This window comes from Trichosurus vulpecula, chromosome 5, assembly GCF_011100635.1.
Source record: "Trichosurus vulpecula isolate mTriVul1 chromosome 5, mTriVul1.pri, whole genome shotgun sequence".
Lineage (NCBI taxonomy): Eukaryota > Metazoa > Chordata > Mammalia > Diprotodontia > Phalangeridae > Trichosurus > Trichosurus vulpecula.
In genome coordinates, this window is record NC_050577.1 from 120,678,251 (window position 1) to 120,693,461 (window position 15,211).

The window sequence follows — 15,211 nt, forward strand, 5'->3', positions numbered from 1 at the left end:
TCAAGGGTTTTTTTTTGTTTTACTTTGCTTTTATATGTATAGCAGGAAGTAGGTTAATATCCCTAACAGGGAGGAAAAGTTTTAAATATTACATTTTAAGAAAGTTTTGCAATAAACATAAATTTTAAAATGCAGTATAAGTACAAAATAAATTACCTATCCTCTACTTCTTTTTGCAAGTACATGCATTTTAAAGAATTTAGCATTAATTCTTGAGTACCCCCTGAACTGAGGCCTCTGATGAACGTTAAATTAATTTTTGGATTCAGTTTCTAAAATGGGTAACTTAATTTGGTTATTGAGTAGCTTAAACTGTATGTACAAGCTTAAAGTCACAAACCTTTCCTTCTGTTTATGTGGAAAACTTTAAATGAAATTATCATTTATTATCATTTTAACTATTGTATAATTTTAAGGTTTTATTGGCAAACTTAAAGGTGTTAATTTATTCCCATTTCTCCTCAGATAACTTCAAGTGATGTACGGAAAGGTTTGGAGTTCATTTGTGTGGAAAGACTTTAAATTGGTGTTAGAACCACTAACGTCTTCAAATGGTACTATAAAGAAAAAAGAAAAATATTTTCATAAATATTCAACCGTTACTGCTGTTTTCTAACTAAATTAATAACCATCTGACTACATGTTTCTAAGGCCATTGCCTCTTCCAACACTTTGAAGTAGCTATGAAGTTAACCTTATTCTACCTACATCATAGTTTGTCTTACCTTGTGCATTTGGTCTACAGGCTCATCCTACTGTATTTAAAAACAAAAAAAAATGCGAAATTTGTTTTCCCTTAAAGACCAGAAGCTTTAGGAAGTCAACAACCTGAGGGAATATCTTTACTGGTGGTGTTATTTGACAAAGAAGTTTTATCATAATTTCATTTTATTTGGCAAGATTTTCATCCAGGTTGTGTGCATGATTTCAAAATTTTCTCCAGTGAATGTATGCTGAGAACAGTCTATTAAAACAGAGGAACTTAAGTCTGCTGAATATTAGTACTTGTCCTCACATCAGTTCATCTCCAACTGATTTTCTAGTGTAATGAAAGTTTCATTGTACTAAAAATAATATAGAGAAGGTTCCAGTTCATTTTTGCATGGTTCATAGTAACACCTTTAATTTCTGAACATCTGAGTTTTTATGAAAATCAAACATTCCCCTATTTTTTTCTTTAAATTTTATACACAAGCACTTTAATGATAGATGCAACTTAATTTTTCAGTTTCTATTTTTTTAAATGGGCAACGCATTTACTAATGTTAATATGAAGGTAGTAAATATCTTACTGATATTTTATATTTACAGACAATCCATGCACAACCACTTCTTATGATGTTAGTTTTATTTCTTTAAATATTGCTACACAGGGAGGAAGAAAAGAGAAACCAAGAAAACTTTTTTCTCTCAAGAAAATTTCAAGTGACCACTTTAGATAACATTTGATTTTTGCTATAGGATTTGCAAAATAATGAATTCTTTTCCAATGAATTCTTTTCCAATTTATAATAAATCAAGATTTTAGTGAAAAAAAAAAGCAAACCTATCATTACAAATTTCTTGGTAGGTTTCTATGTACCAACATTTTGTACTTTTTAGGAAAAACCGTTTTGTTTTTTAGAAATTTGTGTCAAATTATCCTAATTTCAAAAGGTTCAAGAGAAAATTTACCATGTTTTTATAATAGGTTCATACCTGTAATTAAAAGGGACTCTGTTTCCATTTACTTTTTGTATAAAATCTAAAAATGTTGAAGATCACAAAGTCATAAGAATAAAATGCTTCTATAGATAGAAAAACATTTAGCCTTCCTAGTGCTTTGCACTAAAATATACTGTGAAAGGAAACTAGAAAGACTGTAACTGTTGCTGGAAATGTTCTATATTGAATGTACATTCTTTGTTTGGACAAATGTACTGTATGTGATGGAAATAAACCAGACTCGAAGTCACTTCAGCTAAATGTGCTTCAACAAAGGTGCATTGGTTGAACCATAAATGCTTATTATCCACTTTATTCAGTTACTATGGGCAACTGTACTTAAATTTTATCCTTCTGTTAGCTTTGTTTTTAAACTCCTGAAGTAATAATTTTTTCTTTAATTTAAAAGCAGATCTACATGTGGAAAACATCTACTCTTAAGTGTGATTAACAAATGCACATCTTTTTAGGGACTCAAATTTTAAAGCTAGTGTTACATTTCTAAGTTAATTTAGCTGGTTGAATATTGTTGAACCTGTATGTTTAGTTTTTGAAGGTACCTCATACATTCCTACTTACCAAATGTACTCCAAAACACTTTCAAGTTTCTAATTTTTTGTCAGTGAAACAGTTGTGGCAATATATAAGGATTCTCTGAAATTTTTAGGAACTTCCTTGATACTGCTCTTCCCTCAGCTGTGATCTGCCTTTCTCTATTCTTTTACTACTTGCTGTATATTCTTTAGGAAAGAGCCTAGTCTTCAGGGATAGATTGATTTTTGGAATTTCCTTTCTCTAATAATCTTTTCCCACAGGCTTCCCTCAGCTGATCTGCTACAGAGTTATTCTAGAGATGCAGAGCAGGCAGGAGGACAGGAAAGAGGTGCAAAACTTTCTTAGTTGAGTCATATAGAAAATAAGCAATAATACTGGAACAGGATTTGCCTTTATGACCAGAAAAGGCAAAATATATTTTTTACGAGGTCTAGCATAGTGCATTATAACAAAGATGAGTTTTAGGGAAGCAGCAGCAATCTAGCAAATTAAGAAAGGTAAGAAACTCAAGAGAAATAATTAGAGATCGGTTCTTCCCATTTCTTTCTGGCTTATACTACTGCTTCTTGGAGTTTAAGATTTTCTTTAATTCTGTTTTTGAACCCAGGGGCTTCAGATAAGGCCTGAGGAGAGACCTACAAATTTGTGCCAGAAACATTTATGAAATGTAACTTTTTTTGGTGCCTTTTAATTGTAGGGGGAAAGAGTTAATTACAAATAGGAAATTACTAAAAACTTTTTTCCTGCATTTAGACCTGGTACTGACTATCATATATGCCCAGTTTCTTGGTTACTTTGGAAGCATAAAAGTTTCACTTAAAGGTTCTAGTTTATCTGATATATCTTCTCCAAGTATGATGAAAAAGAGGAAGTTGGAAAAGCAGGTTTATTAAACAATGTAACACAAAGAGAAACCTAGGAAAGCATTGTTAATACTATCTTATGGAAGGATACCTGTTATGGGATCTTCTTATGGGATCTTTTACATACTCTGTTAATACATAGCAAGTAGTTTTTATTGACACATTGCTATATCTTTTATATAAAGAACAAAATCTTTGAGGAAATTCCTCAAATTACTAACATTGAGTTTTTAGCTTACCTCTTCACAGGGAGTTGATTTTTGGTTGAACTAATTTGATTTTGTTTAGAAGTAAATTCGGATTTTTTAGAATTGTATTATTGTTTTTATTAATCCTAAAATGAGTATGTGTTTTCCTCAGACTTTTTGAGTTTTACAGAGGTTAGAGATATATTAAATGAAGCTTAACACACACACACACACACACACATATACACATATACATATACAGATGTGTGTGTGTATATATATATATAGCTTCACCATAATTTAAGATTATGGGGATGGGAGAAGAAATTTCCTTACAGATGTTATAACCATTGCATTTATGCCTGGTGACTTCCTGACCATATTGGGGATGTAGAGAATTTCTTGTTAGGAAGCTTGCCTGTGGTGCATGAGCTCTAATACGATCATATTTGATGGCAATAATTCCATTAAATATACTAAATAGACCTCTTTGCTCCCTGAAAGTTCAGACTATGAAAGTGTCTGGACATGACAATAAGTGTTACCTAATATATTCAAGACCCTTAATTCTAAGTCATTGAAATTTTATTGATATAAGGCATTAGCTGTAAAGACTGTAAAGAGTGAACCAGATGATGGCCACTAACATACACGTACAACGAGTGGGGTCAGCTTCTTCTGGGAACTTTCCTAGTCTCTTTCCTTTCCTTCAAATCTTTAAAAACTGAAAAAACTTCTAGGATGGAAAAAAAATAAAGGGTCAGGAAGAACTGTTTAATGAAGGCTCAGATCTAAGCCCATTCATTGTGTATAAGGTCTGTATTAGGATGTTACGTAAAATACTTGTCCATTTCCTCATCCAAACATTCCCTATGTCTGTCTTGACCTTAAAATTCTTTCTTTCCTGTCCTTCTTATAATACCTGTTTGTAACTTCTCCCTTACTCCTTCCAGCTTTTTTGTTTCCTCCATCTTAACTAATTTACATAAAAACAGGATGGGGAGAATGAAAAAGGAGTACAAGATGTCTAAGAAAGGGAGGCATTGTCATCAGTTTTATGCCTCAGTCCTTTAGCTCATTGTTTTGGGAGGGTAGCAGTTTTGAGTATCTTATTGACCTGACTCACATATATTTGCTTATATCTATGCATGTCTGTAATTTATGGAGCTAACTGAAGACAGGAATATCTGAGCAAAATTGACCAAATGGAGTGGATGATATTATTTGTGCCCAGAGAATAGCAGAATTACCTTGCTTTTATATATGATTTTGAAGGTTAGGGATTGTATCTTCAGATTAATTTTGTACAGTACCTAGCACATTGTCATGTACACCCAGACACTTGAATAAATATTTGATGATGAAGAGCAGGGAGTGGCCTTTTCCATCTCCAAAATAGTTGGTTATATGCCTTTGTGATTTTGAGGTTTTATTTCACTTTTAAATGGAAAATATTGATAAATTACATTTATTGTAGAATACCACAACAACCAAGGGAGGTGAAAGATTATGAAAAGGAGAATTCTGAGTTCAAAATAATAAGTAATTTATGTAGTGATCTATAATTTTTAAAATGCTAATACTAGATATTTTGTGGTAGGTAACTCATTTTTGCATTCTGTTTTGTGGGGGTAATATATATATATATATGTATATATATATATAATATCTTAATGTGAAGTTCTTTTGTAAATATCACCTAGAGTATATTATTATATATGGAAATTTGTGAATTTGAAAAAAAAATCTGTCATTTTGTGTTTTAATGGCTACCTCTGCATTTCATTGTGGCATGAAGACAACTGGATAGATTTTATTTTGGGACCATTTCTCAGTATGGTACAGTGTTACAAGCTTAATTGTCACTCATGAATACTGTGTTCATCTTGTGAAGCATTAGAAAGTTTATTCTGAAAAGGCCGCTTCAAGCACAATCGTTTCAGTGTCTGCCTTAAGCGTGGTATAAGTCTTTTGGTATTTTGATATCATGTACAAAATGATATGAGACAAATGATAACTGAGTTACTGGGCTATTTAATAAACAGTTCTTAAGAGTAAAGGGTTTACTGCAGAGCAGTACTTGTTGAAATTGCTAGATTGTGGAATGTATGGATTCTTTTTTTTTCTTTAGGAATACAGTTCTAATTGAATTAGGCCTTTCATTGGTGAATGTACCATAAATGAATCCAAAGAAATAATACTCATCAAGAATATCTCACCATACTCAGTTGTGGCCAAAGATCCATTGAGAGAGCTTAGGCAAATTCATGGAGCACTTCTAAAATTCATCTTAGTGAATCCTGTGCCAGTGCCTTGGTACCACACTGGTGGGAGATACTTTGAAATTTTGGTTTTGGGGCTTACTACAGTTTCTGGTATTATGTCATAAACCACTTGGCTCAGGTTTGAATGGACTCGTTTTCGATTTGTAAGTTTTGATGCTGGTGCTCTGGTCACCAGCACAGGGGCAAATTGGCTTCTAATAAATGCTACCACTCAGATACTTGCATCAAAGATAGAGGGTATATTCTCAGTACTTAAAGGCTATGTTGTAATATTCAAGCCCAAAATTGTGATGAAATGAAAAGTCACTCTATCTCAGGGATTTTCCTGAAATCAAACTGCCTTTAGGAAAAATGAATGGTTGTTTCTTTGACTACATTATGGTTGTATTTTATTAGGGGTTTTATTTTTCTTTTGCTATAGAAAATTCAGCCCAAGGAGATTTTGTTTATAGGTGAAAAAAAATCTGACTATTCTACTGGGAGTAGAATAGGTGATTTGCTAAAAGATTCCTTCTGTATACTTTTGTCTGGTGGTTTTTATGTTAGGTGGGGAGGCTGGAGGTAATGAACCGGAAGCCCTTTTTTCCTACTAATAAAACCACAATGAATCACTAGGCCGAAAAACTACATAGGTTGTACCATTTCTGGAAAAGAATTGAATTATACCTTATCAGGCATTTGTTCAACGTTACATTAGATTTTTAATGTTACTGTTACCTTTTATTTTTGACAGAAAAGGTGTTAGATATTTTTATCAAGGAGAACATAAAAATGCACATTTCCGTACTAGCTTCTCTGGGGCAGTAGTCATGTCTTTGTATGCTTTCCCCTCATCATTATCAACTATTTATTGAAATCCCTTAAAGTGCAAGAGTCCAAATATACTCTGTAGGATGGTTTGGTTTACTCTTGAGGAAAAAGCAGGACAAGTAGGAAGTCCTAATGCATCATAAAGACTCACATACAGGGACTTTGCAATGCTTTTCAAAAATTAAAGCTTCCAAAATATCATTTGAATCATAGATTTTGGTTGCCATTCTTAATGTTTACTGGTATCACTGCTTCTGTTTCTTGGTCATCTTTACTGCCTCATATTGAGGTTCCTCCCCATTCCTGCCCCCTACACATGCTATTTAAAAACAACGACAACTAAGAAATGAAGTAGATAGAGAGTGTTAGGACAGTTTTGTTACCCTTAACTCCTGAATCATTAAAAAAAGTCTCTAATTGATGTTTAAGTGAAAGTTTTCAGTTTAACCATTGATGTTCTCATGTTGGAGATCAAGGATTCAGTGAAAACCATTCTTCAGGATACTCTTTACTATTGTCAAGTGATATGTAAAACTCAAAACAAAGTCATTTTCAAGGCATCAATAAATACTCAGATTGCTAGTCACCACCAAGCCCTTATGTGTTAGCTCATTAAAGGCAAGTAAAAGGAAACCATGTGAAGATATGTAATATGTATAGAAGATAAGTGCAACTCCCTATATATAGGAAGGGAGTTGTACTTAATTGTGTGAAATAATGTTGATGATCTGTAAATATGCCTATAAAGATCATTAATGGAGCAAGAGCTCATTCCTCAGGAGCACTTGTGAAATCTTCTCTGATTAGAATTTGTCATTTGTTCAGCATTCATAGCTGCCATCCATAATGTTTATTGCCATTTAGTGTTGCTTATTAGAATATGGTTTGACCTTAAGTCTACTCAAGAAAGACCACTATATTCCTTTTAGCAGTTCCATTAATTTCTTTTGTCTTGCTCCTTATGGCTGTACTAGACTGGCCACAAGATAAAATTGCATTAAATTGCTCCGGTGAATTCTTCAGACATTTGTTCTAACAACATAGAATTTCTGCACTTCCTCTTACTATACAGCAGCTGTTGAGTGTCTTACTGTTATCCATTTTATACAATGAGTGTCCCATTTCATTAAAATCATTTTAGTGTTGGACTATTTTCTAGGACTTGGTGATCTTAAAAAAAATATTGGATTTGGAGTCAGGAGGACCTGGGTTTAGCACTCAACCGTACCACTTAATAGGTTTGTGTAAACTACTTCATTGTCATGAGCCCCACTTTACTCATGTTTGAAATAGGGTGTTGGATTTGACTCTATATGGCTTTAAAGTTTTGTGTTCTTATGCCATCTTTGTTTTTGGTTGTCTTCTTGTTTGAGGAGGCTTAATAGTGGCATAGAGGTCCTGTTTAAGAAGCTTGTGGTAGGCCTAATATTCACAGCTGTATGTTAGATTAGGAAATATCATTGCTTCTATTAATACAGCTTGGGGCATAGTGTATTTCTTCTTTTAAAAGGCAAGCCCAAATACAGAGAAGCTCATCACTATTTGACTGTCCATCTGGTGAATTTTCAGGTCATATCAACTCTGTAATAAAGAAAAAATACAAAATGGGATTTAGTCCTTTGTGGTCCCCTTCCATATAGGGATGCCAGTGGCGGCACAAAAAGGGGTTGAGGTGTGAAGAATCACAATATTAAAACTGTCTATAAACATTAACCGTTGGTACATACTCTTGTGGCCAATGAGCAGACATATGATATAGGAAGTGAATAATATCTATAAATGAAACTAGAAGGCAAAAGGGAAACTTTGGCCAAACTGAAAAGTGGCTCAACAATTCTCTTAGGAGAGGCCAGTGTGTTAATGGAGTTGGTTTTATTACGTGTTTAGAAGTAACAAACATTTCATTAGACTCTTGGTCATCTTATGTTGCAATACTCATGATAAGCACTTGCAAAAAGACCACCTTGAAGCTATGTGCAGTCTATACATTGTTGCAAAGAATGGAGATGTAGAGAATTTTTAAAAAAACTTGGGTAAGTCACCAATTTAAATTAATGTATGCTTTGGTACTTGGTCATTTTAATGCAAAGGTGCTTGTGGAGAGGACAGTGACAGATACATTGGAAAACCTGATTCAGGAGTAAAACAAAAGTGGTCAAAGGCTTATAGAACATACAGAAACCTCATAAAATAAGACTCTTAAGAAGAGAGTCAGGAGGTGCTAGATATAGTAAGGACCAAATTAGCTCTAAAAATGAGATTGATTATATTCTGAAAGAAATGACTGGTTAGTGATGTCAGAGTCATTTGTCAATTTTCTGTCTGTGAGCAACCAGATTGGAGTCATATTAAAAAGTTAATACCAAATTAGCCAAAAGAATAAAAATGAAAAGATAACAGCACACAATCGAAGCGTACTCAACTGACCTATGTCAACAAGCTCTTGATGCTGAAATATAGGAAACGAATAAAGAAGCAAACACCAGCTACAGTCATTTTCTGAGGAAATTTAACTCATTTAAATTACTCTCCGTAAAGAGAAGACCCAAAGAGCCTAGGAAGTGGCTCAACCAACAAGTACTTGATCTTAGCAAATGAAGAGAGATTGCAGCTAAGGGTAACTGGTTTATACTATATATTCATTTGTGAAATCAGAGAAAAAAGATTATCAGCAGTATTGCCTCTTTAAAAAGGGCTAGGAAAAACAAGCTTAAAGAAAGCTTGAACCAATTAAGCCAAATCATAAATGGGAACAAACCTGGAAAGAAAGCACCAAACAGGAAGAATGGAAACCGTCTGTCGAGAGTTCTGTAACAGACTCTTTTCTCGGTGTTAGAGAAACCACCGCGTAACAATCCCTTGATGTGTGATGAGGGAAAGTAGTGTGGCCCTAAGGAAAATAGGTGGAAGGAGCAACTGGTCTATGAGGATTTACTTTCTTTTTTCATAGGGCCTTTCAGTATAGCTGAAAGGGGACAGCAAATACTTACAGAACTAATTAACAAAAATAAGTGGTATAGTGTCAGTAACTTCCCATATAAAATCTTTTTAAAATCTTTATGAGAATAATCTACACATGTATCAAGGCCAGCTTTGAGGAAAATGTGAGAAAGGAACAGGCAAGTTTTTTTTTTTTCAAATGAGATTCTACAGTGGCCCATATCTACAGTAATTCAGTTAATTGAAAGGTACTTAGAACACAAGATCTCACTACTTATTGTTGACTACAAAGAAGTTTTGATACGGTAGAACAAAATGTTGCCTCCAAGGCTGTCCAACAAAGTATCTCCTCTGGCATTTGTAAGAATTACCTGAGATTCCTTTGAAGTTTTAACAACAAAGGAATTTGTTGATTACTAGTATCAGGACATAGAGTTTAGAACTAGAAATTTTATGCTGATCTGCATGGGTGGAATTTCTATTTTGAGAGTTCCATACACAGATGAAGCCGCAGGTTCAGAACAGGAAAAAAAAAAGCGTAAAATAGGAGAGAGGCTTATGCGTACAAAAGATTTGACACTGTCATGGAGGGTAGAGTCCCAATTGTGAGTTACTCCATATTCTCTTCTTCCTGGTTGGCATTGTGCATCAAGCTCAAGAGCTGTGCAAAGCTTTTAAAGTTAGGCATATTACCACTTGAAAGCTCATCATCATGGAGACTGCTTCAGTTTTGGTACTCACACTTCATCAGTATCCACTTGCTATTGCCCCTGTGATTGGAAGGTGGAGCAAAACTCTCTTCCCATAGCTTACCATTAGTCTGCTTGTCTTGCAAAGCAATCCACAGTCAGTTTCATGCTTTGTACGTACTTCAATAATAACTCATATTATTATAGTGCTCTAACATTGTCAAAACGCTAGAACAACCTTCTGAGATAGTACAAGAATTATCCTCATTTTACAGATGAGAAAACACACTTTTGAGATATTGTTACTAGTAAATGGCCCAACATCTCAGTTATCTCTTCATTTGCTACCATCAGCTTCTCTGCTTGGTTTTGAATCCATCATTATAATGCCCTTGCATTATGTATCCTTTCCCCTGGTTGCCCATCCTCATCCCTTTCTGCTTCTTGTTCAGCTCCTTGAAGTCACGGACTTTAAAAAATTATCCCTAGTGCTTAGCAGAGTGCTTGGCACGTAGTAGAGTTTTAATAAATGTTTATTGTGTCATTGTAACAATCATATCAGAAATATAAAATGAATAAAGAATGCCTATTGTATTTTTAGATGTATAACCTTTAGAGCTGGCTCATGAATTCATACATATTGTATAGACACTGCAATTGGGCAGTGATTTGGGCCCAAAATTCAATAGGGCAGGAAAAGTGGCCTGGATTGTCTTGGGAAATAATTTAGTGCTTTATTTCAAGTCTGTCCCTAACACAAAAGTCCATCTTTTCCAGCTTGTAGTGCTGTATGGCCGCAAGCATGAAATAGTACAAGGTCACCCCAAGGGCAATTGAAGGCCACTACAGGGCATGAGTATAATGCATCATGTTATGAAAGAATTGTGCAGGAAGAATGCAAAGGATATCTTCAGAGTACTGTGTGAATGGAAAAGATGGGTCAGTCATGTGAGAGTAAGAGATACTGGATATAGTTCTTATGCTCCATTAGAATCCATCCATTGTCAATTCTTTAGGAAGGCCACAGCACTTTGGGGTTACCGCTCCTGTGGAGGATTTGGAGGAGTGCTTGGACAAGAGTTACGGATATGCATGAATGGGTTGTATTGTGCATAGGTGGAGAAAGTACCCGTGTGGATATGACCACAGATCCACCGAAGTATTGAAATAATGAGCCTGGGATTGGTTCCATGATTTAATAGCTTCATAAAGATTTACTGACATTCAGGATATGATTTCTGCTACTTTGTGAGTCTGTTATTGGACAGTATGTTAAGGAACAGAACTCATGTAGTTTCTAGCTTTGTATTTTGATATAGAATATTAGGTTGTGGGTACAAGGGTACCTTCAAATTCAGGTTTACCATTAGTCTGCTTGTCTTGCAAAGCAATCCACAGTCAGTTTCATGCTTTGTATGTAGTTCAATAACTCATATTGTTATAGTGCTCTAACATTGTCAAAACATTTACAACCACCATCTGAGGTAGTACAAGAATTATCCTCATTTTACAGATGAGAAAACACACTTTTGAGAGATTGTCACTAGTAAATGTCTAAAGCAGGATTCAAACGCAGTTCTGATGACAAGTTTAGGATTCTTCATTATTACATGCTGCCTAAAGAGTATTGTACCCAGTGCTCTCCAGCAACATTGTTTTTCAAAGTTACTTACAACCTTGTCTCTCAGTCAAATGACTTTTATTTCAGTCTCCATCTTCCTTGACCTCTGCAGCATTTGCCTTCTGTTCTTCCCTGCCTTCATGACAATATACTTCCTTGGTTCAGTATCCATGATGACTCCCCTTATCTCCTTTGCTAGTTAAAAACAACAACAGTAGTAATAGCTTAACATTTGTATGACACTTACTGTATACCAGGCACTCTGCTAAGCGCTTTATGATTATTATCTTACTTGATCCTTACAACCACCCTGGGAGGTAGGTGCTTATTATCTTCATTTTACTGATGAGAAAACTGAGGTAACAAAGGTTAAGTGACTTGCTCAAGGTCACACAGCCAGAGACTGTCTGAGGCTGCATATGAACTCAGGGTCTTCCTGACTCCAGACCCAGTCCTCTATCCATTCTACTACCTAGCTGCAGCTCATACTCCTTCTACCCTTAAATATGGATGTCCTTTCTTAGGTTCTTCCCCCCACACCCCCTTTTTTCCCCTGTACACTCTCTCAGTGATCTTGACCAGTTTCTGAAGACAGTTATCACTTCTATGCAGATGACTCCAAAATCAGTATCCATCTACAACCTCTTCTCTCCCCTTTAAGAAAAAAAACTTTTTTTTTTTGGAAATTTTACTTTATAAAAATTGATTTTTTACTGCTAACTTTTTTATACCACCTAAATTTCCCTGTTCAATTACCTTTTGATAATGACAACAACTAATATTTATATAATACTTTAAGGTTTAAAAGGAACTTTACATGCATTATCTTCAGTTGCTGGCTGAAAACTCTACTTGAATGGATGACTTGCTTGTCTCAGTCTCTCTCCTGAACTTTAGTAATATATTCTTTCTTTTTAATTTTTAATCTTTTTAATTTTAGACTTAAATATTAAAATTTAAATATGCATTAAGAAAAGAAAAAGAAACATTTATTTCAATATTAACTATAAAATAAGAGAAGAAAAAAATGTCATGTGTACAGCAGAATGCAAGAGAGGATTAAAAGTATATGCAATTTTCATTTCAAGAAAGCCTGTGTAATAAATACTATGCATTGTGTTGACAGCTGTCCATCTTTGCTTTCTTGTAAATTTTCTTTTGTTCTCTGCTGTGCACTTTTTATTTTGTTCTCTTTACCCCCTTACTCTCCCCTTCCCCAAAGGCTACAATTAGGCATGGATATATTTATATATAGATATGGATATATACATACACAAATACACATATATACATACATACTTAAACATATATTTTCCCTAACATTATATTCCTGATCTTTGTTTTATGTTTGTGCATATCTCTTATTTCCCATCCCTCTTAACTCCTGTACTTTACTTCTACCTGCTACCTTGCCCTCCTATTACATAACCTACCCCCTCTCTAAGGCTCCCTCCCTTATCCTCCCATTCCCATAAATCTAAACACCCTTTTATACCCCCCTCTGACCCATTCCCTCATCTTCCCCTCTGAAGATCCTTCCTATATCCTCTCAAGGATCTCTCCCTTAGCCTCCCATTCCCATTAATCTAAATACCCTTTTATACCCCCTCTTTAACCTATTCCCTCCTTCCTTCTCTAGAGATCCCTCCCTTATCCTCTCCGCCCTCCCTATCCCCTTAGAGTTTAACTTCTTTCTGAATTTAGAAGACTTTTATACTCTTTTAGATTTATATGTGTGTTGTTCCCTTTTGAACCCATTACCAATGAAAGTACACACACACAAAAGGTAAATAGTCTGTCCTTACTGAGTCCCTTGTCTTTGGTATTTATCTTATGTTCCTCTTAGCTCTTATATGTCAGATCTTCTATTAAGTTCAGTTTTTTTAAACAAAGTCCTAAAAGCCTGACAATTCATTAAATAGCCTTTTTTTCCCACTCAGGATTATGCTTAGCTTTGCTGAATATGATATTTTCAGCAAACCCTAATTCTTTTGCCCTTCCATATATAGTCTTCCAAGACCTACAGTCTTTTAATGTCACTGCTGCTAGGTCTTGTATGATTCTAACTGTGGCACTGCCATATTTAAATTGTTTTTTTCTTGTTTCTCATAATATTTTATCCTTGATCTGGGGGTTTGGGAATTTGACTATAATATTCCTGTGGGTTTTCCTTGTAGGATCTCTTTCAGGTGGTGATTAGTGAATTTTTTTCTATTTCTTCTTTCCCCTCTTGTTCTAATGTTTCAAGACAATTTTCTTTAATTATTGCTTGTATTATCATATCAAGATTCTTTTTTTGATCATAGCTTTCAGGTAGTCCAATCATTCTTTTGTTTTCTCTTCTTGATCTGCTCTCCAGATCAGTTGTTTTTCTTATGAGATGTTTCACCTTCTCTTCTATTTTTTCATTCTTTATATTTTTTTTATTTCTCAATCTCTTATAACTTCACTGGCTTCCCCTTGCCCAATTCTGGTTTTCAAGGAATCGTTTTCTTCCTTAAGATTCTGGATCTCCTTTTTCTAATTGGTTGACTTTCTTTTCATAATCTTCTTAGATTGTTTTTCTTGGATTGTTCTTATTTTTTTAGTTTTTCCTCAATCTCTTTCATTTGATTTTTAAAGTAATTTTAAAGTTCTCCTATGAACTTTTTTGGGCAGATGAACATTTGACATTACTCTTTGAGGTACAAGAGAATTTCTTTGCTTCAGTATCCCCTTCTGAAGATGAACCCCTGTCTTCTCTATTCCCATAGTAACTCTCTATGGTTGGATTCTTTCTCCTTTGCCTGTGCAGTTTTTTTTTTATTTGTCGCAGTTTAGTTTTTGTAATCACCCCTAGTCCTGGCATATGGGGGATGGTGCCTCTGACCTTCAGTTCTCCCTTTTGGCATGGAACCTCTGACCTCCTATGAGTGCCCACAGCCAGCAGGGTCTCCACCCTACTGCTTCTTCACTCAGTGGCTGGTTTCTCCGCCCCCCCCCCCCCAGCTTCGTTTCTGCAGCACAGGTGGGTCTGGTATTCCTTGTCAGCAGAGGTTCCTTTGGTCTTCCCATACTCAGTTGCCCGACTCCCCTCACTGTCCTGGGGGTAAAAGTTCCTGTAGTTAGGGCCAAGGCAGCCTCCCAACCCAGCTACCCCAGGACTTGCTACTTGGGGCTTAAGCAAATCTAGTCTGAAGTGTTTACTCTTTACAGGGATCAAACCTCACCCTGGGATTTTTCTTCAGATCTTTGATTGTCCCAGGAGGACTCCTGCCCCTACTCTTATTTATTTTTGTGCTCTGTGTTTGCCCTGTGGCACTATTTTATCTCTTTTATGGGGGAAAATCTTACAAGCCTGGAATTTTTCTACCTACTCCATCTTCCCAGAATCCTCTCCCCAGTAATGTGTTCTTAACTGCCTACTGGATTCAAAAGGGATGTACTGTGGGAGTCTCAAACTCAGCATATCCAGAAGAGGACTTATTACCTTTTCCTCTAATCTTAAACCTCTTTGAATGTCTCTATTTCTGTTGAGAGCACCACCATCCTTCCCAGTTGCCCAGATTCCCAACCT

At 35.2% G+C, this 15,211-nt stretch overlaps 1 protein-coding gene across 1 annotated transcript in view; it reads left to right on the plus strand.

Annotated features, from left to right (window-relative positions):
- ZNF800 (zinc finger protein 800) overlaps window positions 1-2,078 on the plus strand; it is a 31,620-nt gene extending 29,542 nt beyond the window's left edge. Inside the window, exon 6 of the mRNA XM_036759581.1 lies at window positions 466-2,078. Coding sequence (XP_036615476.1) covers window position 466 — 1 coding nt within the window. The 3' untranslated portion in view covers window positions 467-2,078. The remainder of the gene's footprint in view (window positions 1-465) is intronic.
- The last annotated feature ends 13,133 nt before the right edge of the window (window positions 2,079-15,211 follow it).